The sequence below is a fragment of the Chanodichthys erythropterus genome, chromosome 4 (assembly GCF_024489055.1).
Source record: "Chanodichthys erythropterus isolate Z2021 chromosome 4, ASM2448905v1, whole genome shotgun sequence".
NCBI lineage: Eukaryota > Metazoa > Chordata > Actinopteri > Cypriniformes > Xenocyprididae > Chanodichthys > Chanodichthys erythropterus.
Window position 1 is genome coordinate 9,448,451 of NC_090224.1, and position 18,885 is coordinate 9,467,335.

Genomic DNA, 18,885 nt, shown 5'->3' on the forward strand with positions numbered 1-18,885 from the left:
CCTCCACATAATCTGGAACCACATCACACATGTCAAAGCAATTACCGCAACTCACACACACACATACTCGATCTGTGACTTGGCCCATTTTAAAATTTATGATGTAGGGTGGGTTCACATTTTGATTAAATCAAGACTTGTAAAACATAAGAATTATATCTTTCTCCAAAAATAAACATTTTATACTGGAGGAAACTAACCATGGGTCATATTATGGAGTGGACATCACCTAGATCAGTGGTTCTCAATTTTTTTTTTTTTTTTTACATCCAACAAATGTTTTCTAGTTTAGATCTTGCCATGCTTACATTTGGCCCACCACAAAATAAAAAAAAAATGACAACAATAAGCAAACAAATAAAAAAAAAACCTAAAAATGCTTTTAATTTTCAATAATAGTTTCAATAATAGCTGGAAATGTTTTAATCTAACTTCATGACAGCTATAAAATAAATAAAATGTTTGTAATTTCATTCAAACTGATGTTTCCAAAACCACTCACAATTTACTCTCGCAATTTTGACAAAACCAATTTCGATGTAAGCCAATTAGATTAGATTTTATCAGTTGATGACATATTTTCATCAGCAGAATTCACAAAACAATGTTCAACAAATCACAAAAAACCGAATGTTTAGATTAGCAATGCTCAATATCACATGTATATGATCAACAAATGTGGAACACAAGAACTGGCCCAATATCTGTCCTGAAACTCTTTTACACTGGCTCCAGGCCATTCATATTGTTCATTCCTTTATGGTGTTTATTAAGAAAGTGAACGTAAATGCCCTGTGGTCCTATATTGTCAGTTTCATTGGTTTGTTTTTATAAGCATTCATGGAAAGACCTGTAGGGCAAGCACCTGCTTTTCTGACATCCTTTTCTCAATGAAAGGCATAAACAAACTCTAAAAACCATTCACTTTCTTATTATTTTCATTCAGGTGTCTGGATGACATTCAAACAAATGCAAGAGGCAATCAGAGAGTATGTTTTATTGTTTAAGCTTTGCTCTTTTATATAGATTTTTCAGCCTGAGCTTTAACATACCCAAGTGTTCCATAGCAGGCACCCGATGACAGACAATGCTCAAACACCTAAGTGACAGCTTGAGCGTGGGCATCATGCCAACTACATGCTGGCTTCTTGTAGCGCAGCACAATGACTTATCAACAGATTGAGTTTCTAAACCTTCCAGCCTTGCTCACGTCAATCAAAGACTTTCTGCAAATTCCTTGGTGAAAATCTGAGCAAGATTTAATTCCAGTAGCTGGTCAGGGCATGATTTTTGTCTTCCCCTCACTCTCTGGCAGAGCTCTTACCTGACAACACAAGCTCATTCTTACCGGAATAACAACAGACGTGATGTTAAAATGCAGGGTTGTGGAACAAAATCCTGAGCCTCATTCTTTCCAATATATCTTTTATCTGTCAAGCAGATGTCTGGAATGGTTTTGAAGCTGCAGTTGGGCACCATTAAGAGATCTAGAAGTTTTTTTTTTTTTTGGCTTGAAATCAGTAAAGCTTTACAGTCTACACCCTATCGAAGCAGCTGGTGGCTTCAAGATTTAGTTGTTTTGGATGTATTTTGTTTTGCTAAAGATGGAGAGGAGAGGAAAAGAGAAGAGGACTGGATAATATGCAGCTGCTGATGGCAGTCCCAGGCTGCACTGGGTGACCTCATATAAAGAACATTTCCAAAACACTGAGAAAGAGCAAGTGAGAAAGAAAAAGCCCGTTGTAACGTGGCAGCTAACACAGCTCAGTAGGACTTAGCTACCACTTTTCTCATCCAAGATTCCTCTGCATTCTCCTCAGAATTAGGAGGGACAGGGAGAGTGAAAGTCAAAGAGAGGCAGAGAGAGAAAACGTGGCTGAAATTGATTTCAAGAGCTGAAAGCAAAAGAATGTCTACCACATCTGTGCTTTTACACTCCCTGATGACCTTTTGAAGAGGTTAACTGTACTTCCTGTTCTGGCTCTAATATGTTAACACTTGCTGAGAGCTGCGCTTACAGTCCACATCTATCTGTCTGTCTATCTGTCTATCTATATGAAGTGAAGAACAAATTGGGAATCCAAATTTGGTCATATTTTGATTACATACGGTATATGTATGTGTCATGTGAAAGTGTCATGTGTCTTATTTTGCTTATTTTAATAAGTGGAGACCAGGGGTGGGTTATAACGCCATCAGTGTAATCAATTAGATATAGTAGTTAATTACAAGGGTAACACTTTAGGTTTAACACTCTAGGTTCAATAGTTAAACATTAGTTAATGTATTAACTAACATGAACTAACCATGAGCAATACATTTGCTACTGTATATACTTAGCTTTGTTAACGATACTTAATGAAAATACAGTTGTTCATTGTTTGTTCATGTTAGTTCACAGTGCATTAAATAATGTTAACATTATTTTAATAATGTATTAGTAAATATTACAATGAACATTAACAACAATTAATAAATGCTGTAGAAGTACAGTGTATTATTAGTTCATGTTGACAAGTTAACTAATGTTAACTAATGAACCTTATTGTAAAGTGTTACCACTACAAGGATGACATCACCATCAGTCAAAGTAGAAGTTGTACAGTATATACACTTTTAAAGATTTAAATTGTATTGCAACACTCCTGGCAACCCCAACCAAAATTCAGAATTAATCATTTTAAACAAGGAATAATTATCGTTTTAAAGTTTACCAGACATAGATGTCATGCTTGCAGGATGACATTTTGATTCAAACTGCTACAAAAATTACTGTTCCTTAAAAACTAAAAGTAAAGCAAGTACACATTTTTGAAGTTTGTGCACCTGTCTGCGCCTCAAGTCTCACCCCCTCATTAAGCTATTAGTGCTTGGAATCTTTATTAAACTTTTGGCACATGGTTTCCACGCACAATATGATCATATAAACAGGACTCAGACCTCGAGATTCACCAACCGCAAGAGCTATTTGTCATAAGTGCACGAGACACAATAATATTTACAGCAGCCTACAAGCATTATAGAAAGCCCTAGTAATTATAAAATACAAACATATACTTAACGAATTATAATTTTAAAATGATTCTAAATACTTCTAATAATACACAAAGCTTGATTTTATGAATTAATATTTAAATAGACAGAAGCAGATTGACCTACCCGACAGTAGTGGGCTCTGGGTGCAGAGTGTGACCAGGAGCCCGAGAAGAGCTCGTGCCCGTGCAGGAGACATTGCAGACAGTGCTTCAGTATTATGGCGATCCGCTACACTGAGGGAAGAAAGGCTATGGGATGCTCGGATGCTTCGCTACCCGTTCTCATCGTCAAGTCTATGCGCTCTTTCCCAGACGTTGTCTCCCTCTTCCGGGGACGAATGGGACTTGGGGCAACATATTTCCAGAGGTCAAAAATATTGGTCAAAATATTTCCAGAGCAAGGCGATGCAAAGTCTTTACCTCTGATGCTCTACATTTTAGAGCTCTTTTAATTGATATTCAGTTCTAAAATTATAGATATTTTAAAATGCATTATCCAAACATTTCTGTGCGCTAAGACAACAAATGTATTGCGCATGCGCGCAATTTGGAGCAAGTGGGTAACGAAACGATACAGGTTCTAGGCGTTCACAGTTTGAGAAGGCGAAAGGTCTTTTCCCCCCATTACTCAAGAAGTAGGTGAAGGACCACTCAAAATGTTTCCACCACTAAGGAAAAATACAGTGAAACAGCAGTTCTGGTTAGCAGAGGTAACGTTAATATGGAAGACCGGGTGTTTGTTTTCAGTTTGTTTCAACATCTCTGTGTTTTGTGTTTAATCACATATCTTTCTGCTAATGTTTAGAAATCTGTAACTTATCCCTAAACTGTGTAATTAATACAAAGTTACAGTCTACGTTACAGATTATGCTAATCAAATGTACTTCCCTCATCCCCATCACTTATATTTAATCATTTTTTTTTTAATTGTAGGTAAAAAGCTTGTTGTTGTATGTTATAGGCCTATATGTCAAATTAAAGGAACACTCCACTTTTTTTGAAAATAGGCTCATTTTCCAACTCCCCTAAAGTTAAACAGTTGAGTTTTACAGTTTTCAAATCCATTCAGCCGATCTCCGGTTCTGGCGGTACCACTTTTAGCATAGCTTAGCATAGTTCATTGAATCTGATTAGACCGTTAGCATCGCGCTTAAAAATGACCAAAGAGTTTTGATATTTTTCCTATTTAAAACTTGACTCTTCTGTAGTTAAATCGTGTAGGCTACTAAGACCGACGGAAAATAAAAAGTTGCGATTTTCTAGGCTGATATGGCTAGGAACTATACTCTCACTCAAGCGTAATAATCAAGGAACTTTGCTGCCGTTCCATGGCTGCAGCAGTGCAATGATATTACGCAGCGCCCGTGAGCCCCTGCTTGCACAGGGAACGTGCCTTGCAACCATGGAGACGTTTGTGAGAGACGCTGCGTAATATCATTGCGCCTGCTGTACCCATGATACGGCAGCAAAGTTCCTTGATTATTACGCCGGAATGAGAGCATAGTTCCTAGCCATATCAGCCTAGAAAATCGCAACTTTTCATTTTCTGTCGGTCTTAGTACACGATTTAACTACAGAAGAGTCACGTTTTAAATGGGAAAAATATCAAAACTCTTCAGTCATTTTTAAACGCGATGCTAACGGTCTAATCAGATTCAATGAACTATGCTAAGCTATGCTAAAAGTAGTACCGCCAGAACCGGAGATCGGCTGAATGGATTCAAAAACGGTAAAACTCAACTGTTTAACTCTAGGGGAGTTGGAAAATGAGCCTATTTTCAAAAAAAAGTGGAGTGTTCCTTTAAGAATGACCAATGAAAGTCCTGCATATGTCAAGAGAGGAACTTGCTGATTCAGATTACACCGGTTCTGTGCAATTTAACATAACATCCATTGACGTGCTCATTTTACTTTCTTACCTCAAAAATTGTCCTGAAATCCATATATTTTCAAACAGATATACTCTCATTTCAGGGAGGTGCTGGTCTTGTGTGATAGTGATTTCGGCCTGTAGCTCCTTTCTGAATCTCCTTTCCGTGATTCGCTGTAGTCAGCATGTTTTTAATTAATAATGCTATATTTGCTAAATTTTCACAGCAAATTCTGCAAGGCCATAAAATCGAGTCAAACGACATTAAAAGATTTAATGTGTCTGCAGCTACCTCTAAAATAAATTATATACATTTATGTCATAGTCCAACAATGTATTTTAAATTGTAGCTTACACATGCACTGAAAAAAGTACAAATAGCTTATGGATCTGTATAATATGATTGTGGTGTATAACAGATTGTGATGTAGAGAATTTATGTCCTGTGGAACTAACTACATTAATTATTTTAACTAACAACTAGCTTACCAACTATTAACTACATAGAATATATTAAATTATATATAATTATATTTGTACATGAGGCACAATAAAAGCAAAAGAAATTTTTCTTTCCTTTTTTTTTATTTAACACAATAAATGTAATTTGTGGGCCATGGATGCAAACTTGTTTGTGGTGGACTTCATCAGACTGCTACTTCCGTGTATGCAGATATGGCATAACCTCTAATTAATTGACAAGAAGGAAAGAGAAGGGAATAATATTAAAAACAACGACAACTCTAGTTTCGCTTGAACATAAATTCTTTATGACTCCAGAAACTACCCAGCATCTAAATGTAAACATAACTGAACATAAAACCCCTAGAGACTGCAGAGCTCCAAGCACAGTTAACCCTGAGTAATGCTTCAGCAAATAAGACTCCATCACAAATAATCACTGGACAGCCATAGTCTCTGACTATCTCAGGGGACCATGAGAGAGAGGCAATTAGATCTGTGTGAGATGGGGATTAAGAGAGAGAGAAGTAATAAGAGAGCCCAAGACCAGCTTTTAGAGATAACACCAATTTAGTCATTCAAAAACAACATTAAAGGGTTCGCCCAAAAATGTAAATTCTGTCATTAATTACTCACCCTCATTTCGTTCCAAACTCAAAAGACCTACGTTCATCTTTGAAACACAAATTAAGATATTTTTGATGAAATCCAAGAGCTTTCTGATCTCCCATAGACAGCAATGCAATTACCACTTTCAAGACTCAGAAAGGTAAAGATTTTGTGCACAAAAAATTGGAGCCGGCCAATACTGAGCCAGGGTTCTGACGTAGAACTCGGAAGTGCTGCACTGTGTTTACAATGTGAACAGCATTAGAGACTGACACAGAAGAGAAGAAATTGTTGAATAAAGTTGTTGTTTTTTTTTGTGACAAAAAGTATTCTCATTGTTTCATAACATTAAGGTTGAACCACTGTAGTCACATGGACTATTTTAACGTCTTTTTATCTTTCTGGGCCTTGAAAGTGGTAATTGTGTTGCTTTCTATGGGGGACCAGAAAGCTCTCGGATTTCATCAAAAATATCTTCCGAAGATGAATGAAGGACTTACGGGTTTGGAACGACATGAACATTTAGTAATTAATGACAGATTTTTGGGGTGAACTAACCCTTTAAAGTAAGCATAATATGAAAACTTATTTTCTGAATTGTTTTTTTTCTTGTTAGATGAGCAATTTCAGTCATAAATATTATATATCATAGTTTGGAAGTAGTTCAATGCCAACTTAAAGGAACACTCCACTTTTTTTGAAAATAGGCTCATTTTCCAACTCCCCTAGAGTTAAACAGTTGAGTTTTACCGTTTTTGAATCTACTTTTAGCATAGCTTAGCATAGTTCATTGAATCTGATTAGACCATTAGCATCGCGTTTAAAAATGACTAAAGAGTTTTGATATTTTTCCCATTTAAAACTTGACTCTTCTGTAGTTAAATCGTGTACTAAGACCGACAGAAAATGAAAAGTTGCGATTTTCTAGGCTGATATGGCTAGGAACTATGCTCTCATTCCGGCGTAATAATCAAGGAACTTTGCTGCCGTATCATGGGTACAGCAGGCGCAATGATATTACGCAGCGTCTCTCACAAACGTCTCCATGGTTGCAAGGCACGTTCCCTGTGCAAGCAGGGGCTCACGGGCGCTGCGTAATATCATTGCACTGCTGCAGCCATGGAACGGCAGCAAAGTTCCTTGATTATTACGCCTGAGTGAGAGTATAGTTCCTAGCCATATCAGTCTAGAAAATTGCAACTTTTTATTTTCCGTCGGTCTTAGTAGCCTACACGATTTAACTACAGAAGATTCAAGTTTTAAATAGGAAAAATATCAAAACTCTTTGGTCATTTTTAAGCGCAATGCTAACGGTCTAATCAGATTCAATGAACTATGCTAAGCTATGCTAAAAGTGGTACCGCCAGAACCGGAGATCGGCTGAATGGATTTGAAAACGGTAAAACTCAACTGTTTAACTCTAGGGGAGTTGGAAAATGAGCCTATTTTCAAAAAAAGTGGAGTGTTCCTTTAATGTTTCATATTGAATATCCATATTTCACATTCTTGGGTCTCACTTAGCACAGTTATTTTAATTAAAATAGCTGAGGTGGCTCAGTAAAGTACAGTTCTTACATTGTCTCTGGAGGGTTCTTCTCAGCCTCTTTTACTGCATGACAAAGTAATTGACAGGTTGCACAGTGCCAGTCTTATCTTTGTAATTCTCCCTGTGCTTCTGTGACAACTGGGGAAAAGAGAATGATTAATCAGTAAGATAAAAGATATCAGTTTAGAACATGACCCATATTCACTTCTTAATGCTTTTTCTTACCATGCTGAAGTCCTTGATCTCCTTCTGCCTTTTGAAGTCAATGTTGTAATGGACCCAGTAGGGGAAGATACTGTCTTGCGTATGGGAGCTCAGCGGCACACCACCCTTATTGGAAAGGCTTTTGCTGGAGGCCATTTCGGCAGTTCGGATATTTTGGAAGTACTTTAGGGATGAATTGCCAAAAGTCTCCCCATACAGGAATTTTGTAGTAGGAATGTGTCCACAGTACCTTTAAATGATTCAGCAGTTGCACAATTAGGCCTAACTGTTGTTGTAAATATTGTTTTATGATTTTCCTGAAATAAACCACAGCAAGGGTCAAAAATGCCAAAGAAATAGACAAAAACCTTAGGTAACAGCCATAATTGACCCTTTGCAGGGAGTTTGATTGAAAAGCGATCTTTGCGAAGGGTCAATTGTTCATTCAAATTTATTTTATGAAATGATTCAATTGTAATATTTAGCATTAAAGGATTAGTTCACTTTCAAATTAAAATTTCCTGATAATTTACCATGTCATCCAAGATGTTCATGTCTTTCTTTCTTCAGTCGAAAAGAAAAATTGTTTTTTGATGAAAACATTCCAGGATTTTTCTCCATATAGTGGACTTCAATGGCCTCCAAATGGTTGAAGGTCAAAATTACAGTTTCATTGCAGCTACAAAGCGTTCTACACGATCCCAGACGAGGAATAAGGGTCTCATCTAGAGAAACCATTACTCATTTTCTAAAAAAAATTAAAAATTATGTACGTTTTAACCATAAATGCTCATCTTGAACTAGCGCTCTTCTTCTTCTCTATTAGAATTCCTGCAGTGTAGACACTGCTAAGTATATTACTGCCCTCCTCAGGTCAAAGTTTGAATGAATTGTTATATACTTGCTTATATACTTATATACTTTTAATCTAATTAATTACATACTCTGTGATTAATTAATCTAACTTAATCGCATACATAATTTTTGCTGTGAAAGTATTAAATATTTCAATTCAAATGAATCAATGCAGGGTTTTTCCTGGGTCAAAAATGGTCTTCAAAAATGGTCTGATCATCCACACAAACAGTAAAAAGTGCCCTACGTGATCTGCGAGCCCGATACTGACAATAAAGCACCCGTCACTCTCAATGTAATTCTTTCTTGCCCTCTTTGCAAAAAAAAAAAAAAGAAAAGATTTTATAGCTTTGTAAGAGAAGATGCTTTTTTTGCTAAACCTAAAAGTATTAAAAAGTAGCATTTTATATTAACTAATAATATAATTTTCTACCATATACAATTGAAAGCACCTTGCTAACAATAACTTGCTTTATTCTGGTTTCACCTCACTCCAGTCTAAATTAACTGATTTTATAGGCAGGCCTAATTTACTACACATTGTTATTTAAATAACCTGAAAATATTGTGGATTATTAAGGCTAATTTTACTAACCACTCTTGCTAAATGGGGTAAGCACACTTATGTTCTCATTTCAGAGTTGTTCGAGTAAATGATTCATTATAGACCGTGTGGACAGATCAGTTGTTGTCATGATTCATTAAAATGAATCTGTTCAAATGAGTCATTAGGTCGCGAATTGGACATTAGCGGACGTTGACGCGTTGTTTGCGAATCGCGACTGTTGTTAGGACAGAGCAAAAGATTTGTCAACACAGAAAACACTTCACCACTGGATAGGATTTTCTTTTTGTTTACTGAAAGTGTGGTTTGTGTCAGAAAATGAGTGATGGTTTCTCTAGATAAGACCCTTATTCCTCGCCTGGGATCGTGTAGAACGCTTTGTAGCTGCAATGAAACTGTAATTTTGACCTACAACCATTTGGAGGCCATTGAAGTCCACTATATGGAGAAAAATCCTGGAATGTTTTCGTCAAAAACCTTAATTTCTTTTCGACTGAAGAAAGAAAGACATGAACATCTTGGATGACATGGGGGTGAGTAAATTATCAGGAAATTTGAATTAGAAAGTAAACGTTAATCCTTTAAGGAACAACACACATTTTCCATGTTTGAAAAGAAAAATATTCTCACCAAGGTCCCTGAATCTCAAAACTTAACCCTGAAAATCAATTCAAGGGGGCAAATATTCTTTTAAAAAATAATTTATGACAATGCCCTGCATAAAACAAGAAATAAGCTACGTTTTACCCGGGCATCAGAGACGATGGGATGTAGGCTGTGTTGTTATGCGTTATGCGAGTCCAATTTCCTCTGAAAGTCATGGCTGAATAGACAAGGATACTACGAATATCATCCGAAGTTCAGCACTGCGTCTGACCTGCACCACAGATAAGACAACAAATGGTTGCCTGGCAACCATTTTTTCAATATAGCATAATGTATTTTTACAAAGTTAGTTTTTGATTCTAACTTATCAAAAATATATTAAATCTATGTTCATGTTGCCTCTAATAATAATCAATATGCTAAAATGCTTGTGAGACGTAGTGGGTTTCTGCAAGAATCCGCCCCTGAGAAGTAATAGAGTTGATGGTTTGCGACTGCCCCCTCCTGGCGTCATCCGTCATCACATTGCTCTGCGTGCGGAGTAGTGGAGAGGCGCATCGCAGTGTGAAAGAGTCTCGTCTGACGAGTGTACATGTACGCATTGTAAAGCGAGAGAAAATGAAAGCTCTTTAATTATTAATTACTCTTTTGTGTCATTGCGCACATAGGATGCAGCCTGTACAACGAGAGCATTTTTTCCCGTTTTATGCAGCGAATAAAAGCAGATATTATATGATTTTATAAGTTATGCAGCGTTGGTCAAGATAGATCCGCGATCTTTGTGATGAAACATTTTACTGTGTTGTAGTCTTTTGATTTTTTTTCTTCATTCCAAGTTGAAATGGCTTTAGTGGTGTACCTAAAGACTGTCACGGAGCTTCGTGGGAAGGGGGACCGAATCGCAAAAGTGACTTTCAGAGGTATAGAGCAATATTTTTCATTTCCAGTGAATGAGTTAGTATGTGTACATGTGTACACTAAACATTTTGGGTAACACATATGCAGTTTTTGTATCGTTTTATCCTATTTAACGTATAGGGTATATCGTGCAGTGTTGTGTAACAAGGTTCTGATGAAAAGTTGTAGAAATCTATGCTATTATGAAGCGCATTTCTTTATCAAAGAACAAGGGCTTTTTTAAAATATCGCTTTAGATGATGAAAACAACCCTGTTAGTAGATACATGTCAACACTTTTCCTCAGACACAAGCTTGAGCTGCTTTCTTAATTGGTTTCATTATGTGGAACTAGTCTCATACCGAGGCTCTTAATGTTCACTGCAGTAGTTTAATTCATTTTTGATTTCAAGTTGTAGTCTAGCAATTTATTTTAAGCAAATGAATATTCAGTTTAATAGGCTACTGGGATTGTACTGCAAAATGTTTTTCAAAGTCCTCAGAAGTATTAAAAAAATGCATAGCCTAGTTGTAAGCTTATAAGAGTGAACCAAATTTGTTTGAAATTTTGGTTGTTTTGTCTTATGAGGCTTGCCTTGACAATCCGTTAGTTAAATGTCATGCAGTGTGGCTCAGAGACTCTTTCTCTTTGTTTTTTCCCCAGCTGTATTTGTATTTCAGCACCTTGGACAGTTGCTAAGTGTTCATCTGAGACAATCATTTTCTATTTTGTAAAATGCTCTCTCTCTCTCTGTGTGTGTGAGAGAGAGAGAGAAAGAGAAAGAAAGAGAGAGAGATAGAAGGGTGAGAGAAAAATACAGCCAGAGATGTGTGTTGAGTATGTGTTTCTAGCATATAAAAAGATATATTACAGAATCGACTCAGTTAAATGAAGCAGAAATGAGCTAGGACAAACAACATTTTATTGGTAATAAAAAAGCTGATACATGTTTTAAAAGAGTAAACATCTTTTTGTCACCTTTAGAGAATGACATTCTGTTTGTAATGAAGGTGACGGGCTGTTTCAGCTTACTCCCAATCTAGTGATTTGATTGAGACACTGCAAGTGATTGAAGTCATTTTGATGGTTTGTCCTGTTGCCACTGTTTTTTTCTCTCTTTTTCTCTGAGGGCAATGACTATTAGCTCTCCTGCCACCCTTTCCTTCCCTTCCTTTTGGTCTTCCTCTGATCTCCACCAGCCTCAGTGTGCAGTGATCTAGGCTGTCTGGAGCGGAAGGGCTGTACTGAGCTGTGTCCTGTTTCTCTGTGGGTTGCATAACTTAGATTGAGTACCTCTGAGTGGATCTGAGAACAAAGAAAAATCACAATATGATTATGATAGAAAAAATGATGGAATACAAAAATATTGGCTTTTAGACATTACGAGATGTGAGGCAGGGTTCCCACTCATCCTGGAAAACCTTGAAAACCTGGAAAATTGATGACAAATTTTCCAGTCCTGGAAAATTAGAGAAAATGTAAAATGTCCTGGAAAATCTTGTAGTTGTCCTGGAAAATAATTTTTTAAAAAGTTCTTGGGTTTTTCTTTAGAGACCAAAGAGCTAAAAGATGATAAAATGAGCCAAAAAGAGATTTATCTCAGACTGAAAGGTCAAAAATGATTAAATCCCCACAAGAAGGATGCAATATTAATGCAATACTAGAAATTGCAGTGAAGGCATGACCATTGGACAGCAAAATTGCTCAGTGAAGAATTAAGTGTGAAACCATCAGAAACCCTTTAGTCTTCAGCACCACCATTTTCCAGAACTGCAACCTACCTGCAGTCTCCAGAAGTGTGAGGTGTCAGGATCTCAGAGACTTAGATTAGGTAAAGAATCCTAAAAAATGCCCCCCATTTAAGAATCACATACTGAATTGTAGTAAAATACAAGACAGATTTTTTATAGGCTTTATAGACAGACAGATTGAGAGTGACTCTTGAAGGACCAGCACCACATCCTCTTGTACCACTGTTTGAAGAATTTATCTTTTTTATTTATCGGAATCTAGCTGTAAGGTATTAGAGTTTATTTTTAGTCCATCTCTTACCCTGAAAAGTCCACCTTGCAAAGATAATGATCTTCCAAAACTTACTGCCAAAAAAATAGAAGTGTGCAACAGTAGTTAAGTATTGAAAATAAACTATGGAATCTTGTTTACGCCACTGAATAATAAATAAAATTGTGATTTAAGCTCGCAATTGCGAGGAAAAAAAGTCAGAATTGCGAGTTTATATCACTCTATTCTGATCTTTTTTCCGCAATTATTACTTTTTTCTGGCATTTGACAGTTTATATCTTGCGATTCTTACTCCTTTTCTTAGAATTGTGAGATATAAACTTCCAATTGCGAGAAAAAGTCAGAATTGCGAGTTTCTATCACGCAAATCTGACAATATATCTTGCAATTGCGAATATCAAATCACAATTATGTAAACTTGCAATTGCGAGAAAAGAAGTCAGGATAGCGAGATAAAAAGAAAAAGTTGCAATTACCTTTTTTTTTAACGGAAACAATCTTCCATAGTCATAATGTATGATTAAGAGCTCATATTAAAAACTGATTTTATAGTTGTCATGGCAATAAACCTTTTAAAGACAATATATTACTTTAGGGTGTAATCCCAGTCTTTTATTCCCATTCTTGTAAAATTGAAAATGTCCTGGAAAAGTCCTGGAAAATGATTGCTGAAAAAGAGTGGGAACCCTGGGTAGGGCAGGCAATGTTTTTCATAAACACTTTTAGTTATACTGGTTGAAACTCTTCACATGTGTTTTGAAGGATGCGTGGCTTTGGAGAGTGCTCTGAAGGAATGGTGGGATTTTATGCTTTCAAAGCTAGCTTGCTATTGCTAGCCTCTCTGAAATTACCTACTCTACCTTTAAGTCTTCTTCGCCCAGTTTATGCACGTTACATAACCAGCTTTTTTATGATTACCAAGGAAAAGCGTCTTTAATTCTAGGTTGTAAGCCTGGTGATACTTTAGTTTTTGCTTTCAGTTCTTTTTTTATTAAGCTATCAATGAGTATAATATTCTGTGCCATTCATAAAATCTTCCCTGTCCTGCTTTTTTAATCAATTATTGTTTTTCTATTATGACTTTGAAGTTAAAAATATTCCTCACCAGCTGAATTTTGTGATTTACAGCACTGTGTAGAGGTTAGATGTAAATGTTACCTGGGGGAAAAGCTCTTGTGAACAACAGCAGCCAGCAATGAGTTTGTTTCTCTGAGACTGAGAGAACTTTGCTGTCTTTATTTTGAGATTACATAACATAACTTGCTTAATTTTTTTTTTTTTTTACATTATATTTATCAGATCAATTGTTCAACAAAGAATCAAGACAACACAAGACAATGGTATTATTAGATAGAACTACAATAGCACAACAAAACAAAAATGGATTGCATGTATTATAAAAATCGATGGTTGTGAACTGCAAACATACTGAAGAGAACAAGAACAAGCAGCATTATGTTGTATTGTGGGTTTATTTTAGTGTCCATAGCTAATGATGATTTATGTATTTACCCTTCTTCAGCAGTGAGAGATATCTACCAGTGTATCTGAGCCAAAAAAAATATCAGTTAATTGTTCAAGTGCAATACCTCTAAATGTGTTCAAGCATTTGTGTAGGCATGTGTGCGTGAGTTTGTGTGTAAACATTCGAATGTTCATATTTACTCGTGCACACAAGCACACACTGAGAAGAAACAACAAGCATTATTCTGTATTATTCTTGGTCAGAGTAAATGCTAAGGGTTGGAAAAGGCTGCCCCCCAATATATCTGTGACCAACTCCAACCCTTCTATAAAGCAGTTTCACACTTCACCATTTTACTATGTTGCAGTTTTATGATAATGGTAGCCCTCTGTGCTTCTCTGTTGCCAAAACATGTCAGGGCTGTGATGACCTGCCTATTATGCATAATCATAATAAAATGTTACCTACAACATGCCTTCAGTGATTTACACTGAGGGTCTTGATAAAGTGGTTATGTACATAATTCTGTCATGTAATGCATGTAAAAAATTACATTTTGTTTTAAAAACATTTGGTACATGAAATCTTACTCTTGTGAGTTCAGTAACAGAAAAACTATTTTTTAACTGTTACTTTGTCACATTGTGTCATTTGGAAATTATTATATAAAAGTCACTGTTTTATATTATTATGGTCACAGTAGTGGCCAAAAGTAATGTCTGGCGGAGAATTGACATCTTCACCCTTCATTCAAATATTATAAAAATTTTGTAATCATATTTTGTAAGCGTGACTGTTCCCTGCTGGAGGAATAACTTAACCGGAGCAGCTGAGTCTTTAACCACTTTCAAGAAACGGCTAAAATAGCATCTATTTCATCAACACTTGACCATTTGATACCAACACTTACTATTCTATTCTATCTTTATTATTATTTATTGAATAAAAAAAAAAAACTTGCTACATGTACTCTGCCAAACTCTGCTTTTGTTGATTTGGACAAAAGTGTCTGCTAAATAATAAAATTTAAATGCAAATGTTAAATTAATATTGCGTAGTTGTGCTGGGAGTCAATTGTTTTATTTGTGATAAAGCAATGAAACATGATAATTGTGCGGACATAATGCATTTTTTCTCAGGCTGTCATACAAAGAAATTAAGAAAGCACACATGCAAAAATAAGAGGGAACCAACAAAATATTAATAACTGATTATGTTGTAGTCAATGTATTATTTTTCCTGTGAGTGTTTTGTTTTTCTATGCATTTTATGTATTTATTTGCATAGTAAAATAAAACCTGTAGCTTTAGCTGGCCTTTTTTTTTTTTGTTAAATAATTTTGTCAGATAAATACCTTAAGCAAGCTGTTTTGTTCTTCCCTCGCATTTACAATATTTGGAAAATGTATAATAAAAAAGCAAATGTCACTGTTGGCCAATACTATATGTTAATTGCTACTTTGATACACATTGACCTTTAACCTTGTTTATCTCCCTGCAGGTCTCTCCTTCTTCTCTCGGGTGCTGGAAAACTGCGAGGATGAGGCTCGATTTGAGCAGGTCAGTCCACCCCCCCACCCCCAGCTACTGTATATCGCCAGGTTCCACTAATAATTCAAGCATCTTCCGATGCATATATATGCTACAAATTTGATTTCCCTCTCCCCAAGAGAGGATGTGGTGAAGAAATCACACGAGAAATCGAACCGCTCGACCGTGGCCAAACTCATCACATTCAATCCAACTGATTCCTATTAATATTATTTACACAGACCCTCAGGCAAGCAACATAGGAGTATAAAGTGGCAATAAGCCTGTGGATATGCCAGCTAAATTACCATTACACTAATACAGTTCTTTAAATGATTGCTCTCTTTACTCCAAAATATCCCTGCTGGTTCAGGTATCATCCTTTGATAGGTGAATAGCAGGTAAAGCTTTGTTGCCTTTTTGTTCTTAAATATGACTTAAGGACATAGTTTCTGATTCTGTAGCAATAAAGAGGCTTTTATTTACATTGATAATAATTTGTAAGGCTGCCCTTGAATAAAAATATTTCTGGTCGACTAGGAGTTGTTTGTTTTAAGTGATTAGTCAACTAATCGCATGTTTATTAATAACCATATGAATCATAATATAGAGCCTTTAATGCCTACATAGCCTAATCAGCTTTTAAGAGCACACATAATGCTTGCCACAGCGCACTGGCAGAATGATTATGAATGCGTCTGGGAAAAACAGCAAGACGATTGCTTTAACATTTTAATAATTAATTGATAAACTAGTGTTTTCTGTATTTTCGGCTGCTGTGATGAAGTCGACAATGCTGACTCATCATCTCCGCAGTGTACGCACCTATATGCACGTTTATATTACATAACCTGAGAATATTTTCCGTTTAAATTGGTTCATTTATATACACTGCTCAGCCAAAAAAAAGTCCCTGTTTGGATTTTAATAGGCAAATACTTAAGAATCTATGAATAATTAATTTATTATGTTTCTAGCATGTTATATGTTTGGCAACGGTTCTTTTAACCCTTAAAGATGGAGTGTGTAGCTTTTCATTTCTTAAACAACCATGTAGGAACACACATCATGGCAATATTCCAGGATGACAATGTCAAGATTCACCAGGGTTAAAATTGTGAAAGAATGGTTCAGAGAGCATGAAGAATCATTTTCACACATGAATTGGCACCTCTGAGTCCAGACCTTAATTTCATTGAAAGTCTTTGGGATGTGCTGGAGGTGACATTACAGAGTGCTTGACTCTTGCATTGTCAATACAAGATCTTGACCAAAAATTGATTGGTGGAAATAACATCACAACATAAAATCACAACATTTATTTTCAATGAGAGGTGCATCAGTTTTTGGTCAAGATCTTGTATTGACAATGCAAGGGGTGAACACTCTGTAAAGTCTCCTCTAGCACAACCCAAAAACTTACACTGAGGTTAATGTCAGTGGCAATTCATGTGTGAAAATGATTCTTCATGCTCCCTCTCAACAATTCTTTCACAATTTGAGCCTGATGAATCTTGACATTATCTTTCTTGAATATGGCCATGATACATCTTAATACATGGTTGTTTAAGAAATGAAAAGCTACACACTCCATCCATTTTTTAGGATTAAAAGAACCATTGCCAAACATATAACATGCTAGAAAAATAATAATCACTGTAATAATGATCCTTACATAGTCTCTTAAGTATTTGCCTATTAAAATCAAACGGTGGCTTCTTTTTTGGCCAGGCAGTGTATAAACCATTTATATATATTTTTCATGTTTACATATAATGTTTCATGTTTTATAAGTTTACATGGAGTTTTGGTTCTTTTCAGTTCTTTTCAGTGCACTCAAGTTCACAAAGAGAGATGGCAGAAAGCGCACTCCGTTTGCTTTCATTACTTTACAAAAGGACAACGTTTTGTTGTTATTGCGAGTGCACAAAAAAAAAAAGTAGACTCTTCACAGATACAAAAGATGTATTGCTCTTATCTGTACGGCCAAAATTGACAGAGAATTTTAAGTGATCACACCGGCACCTCCATGTTAACCGCCATGCAGTAAGCACGCTACTATTCAAATTTCACACTCTGCACCAACACTTGAATAGCCCACATTTTTCTAGGTTAACTTTACCCTAATCTCCGGCGTGATTTTGCCACTTCCTGTGGATTTTTTTTTTTTTTTTTTTTTTTGTGGCGACTAAGTGACTAATACAATTTTGGTCGACTATTGGGGGCAGCCCTAATAATTTGCAGCATTTATTTTTGAAGTGCCCCAATTATGCTATTTTAAAGATTCTTAATTTTGTTTTGAAGGTCTCCTACAATACAATACATGCATCCAAGTTCAAAAACACTTGTATTGCACATTGCACATCACATCTTTTCTCACAGTGTCTGAAATGGCTCGATAAAAGATTTAGTCTCTCTAAACCCCTCCTTTCCTAGAGCTTCCTCTACTCTGATTGGTCAGATGGGCCAGTCTGTTGTGATAAAGGCCCCGGTATACTTCAAACGAAATCGAAGAAAGAACTGATGTGACGTCATTTCGAACAAAATCAGGCCAAAACAAAGTTCGTTTTGTGTTCTTTTTTTATGAAGTTCGAAACGGCTTGCCAAAGCGAACTTTCAGAAAAAGTTTGTTCCAGCACCAAAACTCCTTCGTACTACCATTGGTCAGTGACGATAACGTAATAGGAGGTGTGCGTTGAGGCTCCGCCTTCACTCGCGTGGACTGCGTCTCTGACTCATTTGATCTGTAGAGTTTGTTGAGGTAAGAGCTCCGCGGATGAAAACATAAACACACTAGATAGCTGCTTTAAAGTACAAAATGAAGTTATGCTTGTAAAAAAAAGAGGCACTAAAAACACTGTTTTTCATGTTTGATACTGTAAAGCTGCTTGATTTTAAGCAATCTATTGAATAAAGTGCTATATGAAGACGTGACGTGACTGGGGAGCTACTTTGCAGAGCTAGTACTAATCATAATGCTGTTATGATCAGATGCTTTTCGTATGCTTTCTATAATAAATGCTTACTGTTTTCTAATTTTTGTTGTGTTTATTTTGCTACTGAGAAGAAAGTGCATGCCACATATTTACATATTCATCTAAACGTCGCTCTCAGCAGTGTGGGCGGCGTCAGATGTTCATTTACAGTATATCACACATTTCGAACTTCGTTTTACCCCTAAACGAAGAATGAAAAAGAACTTAGTTTGAAGTATACCGGA

At 36.1% G+C, this 18,885-nt stretch overlaps 3 protein-coding genes across 3 annotated transcripts in view; 1 reads left to right on the plus strand and 2 right to left on the minus strand.

Moving 5' to 3' along the window:
- fndc1 (fibronectin type III domain containing 1) overlaps nucleotides 1-3,243 on the minus strand; it is a 40,613-nt gene extending 37,370 nt beyond the window's left edge. Inside the window, exon 1 of the mRNA XM_067383073.1 lies at nucleotides 3,160-3,243. Within this exon, the coding sequence (XP_067239174.1) occupies nucleotides 3,160-3,232 (73 nt within the window). The 5' untranslated portion in view covers nucleotides 3,233-3,243. The remainder of the gene's footprint in view (nucleotides 1-3,159) is intronic.
- Nucleotides 3,244-7,582: 4,339 nt separating this feature from the next.
- cimip2c (ciliary microtubule inner protein 2C) lies at nucleotides 7,583-10,023 on the minus strand. Its single transcript, XM_067383536.1, has 3 exons — nucleotides 9,894-10,023; nucleotides 7,748-7,976; nucleotides 7,583-7,660 (listed from the first exon to the last, which is right to left on the minus strand). The coding sequence occupies exons 1-3, from the start codon at nucleotides 9,965-9,967 to the stop codon at nucleotides 7,583-7,585; spliced, it is 381 nt and encodes a 126-aa protein (XP_067239637.1). The 5' UTR covers nucleotides 9,968-10,023.
- Nucleotides 10,024-10,593: 570 nt separating this feature from the next.
- The window catches only part of otofa (otoferlin a), a 104,618-nt gene continuing 96,326 nt past the window's right edge, over nucleotides 10,594-18,885 (plus strand). The window contains exons 1-2 of the mRNA XM_067383537.1: nucleotides 10,594-10,672; nucleotides 15,637-15,695. Of these exons, the coding sequence (XP_067239638.1) occupies nucleotides 10,594-10,672; nucleotides 15,637-15,695 (138 nt within the window). The remainder of the gene's footprint in view (nucleotides 10,673-15,636; nucleotides 15,696-18,885) is intronic.

What these genes read in the sequence shown, in the direction of transcription:
- cimip2c (XM_067383536.1), bottom strand. Translation starts at nt 9,967, where the DNA reads ATGACTTTCAGAGGAAATTGGACTCGCATAACGCATAACAACACAGCC. An exon ending in CCATCGTCTCTGATGCCCGG is followed by an intron (nt 7,977 to 9,893) that starts GTAAAACGTAGC and finishes AATCATTTAAAG; the next exon opens with GTACTGTGGACACATTCCTA. An exon ending in AGATCAAGGACTTCAGCATG is followed by an intron (nt 7,661 to 7,747) that starts GTAAGAAAAAGC and finishes TCTTTTCCCCAG; the next exon opens with TTGTCACAGAAGCACAGGGA.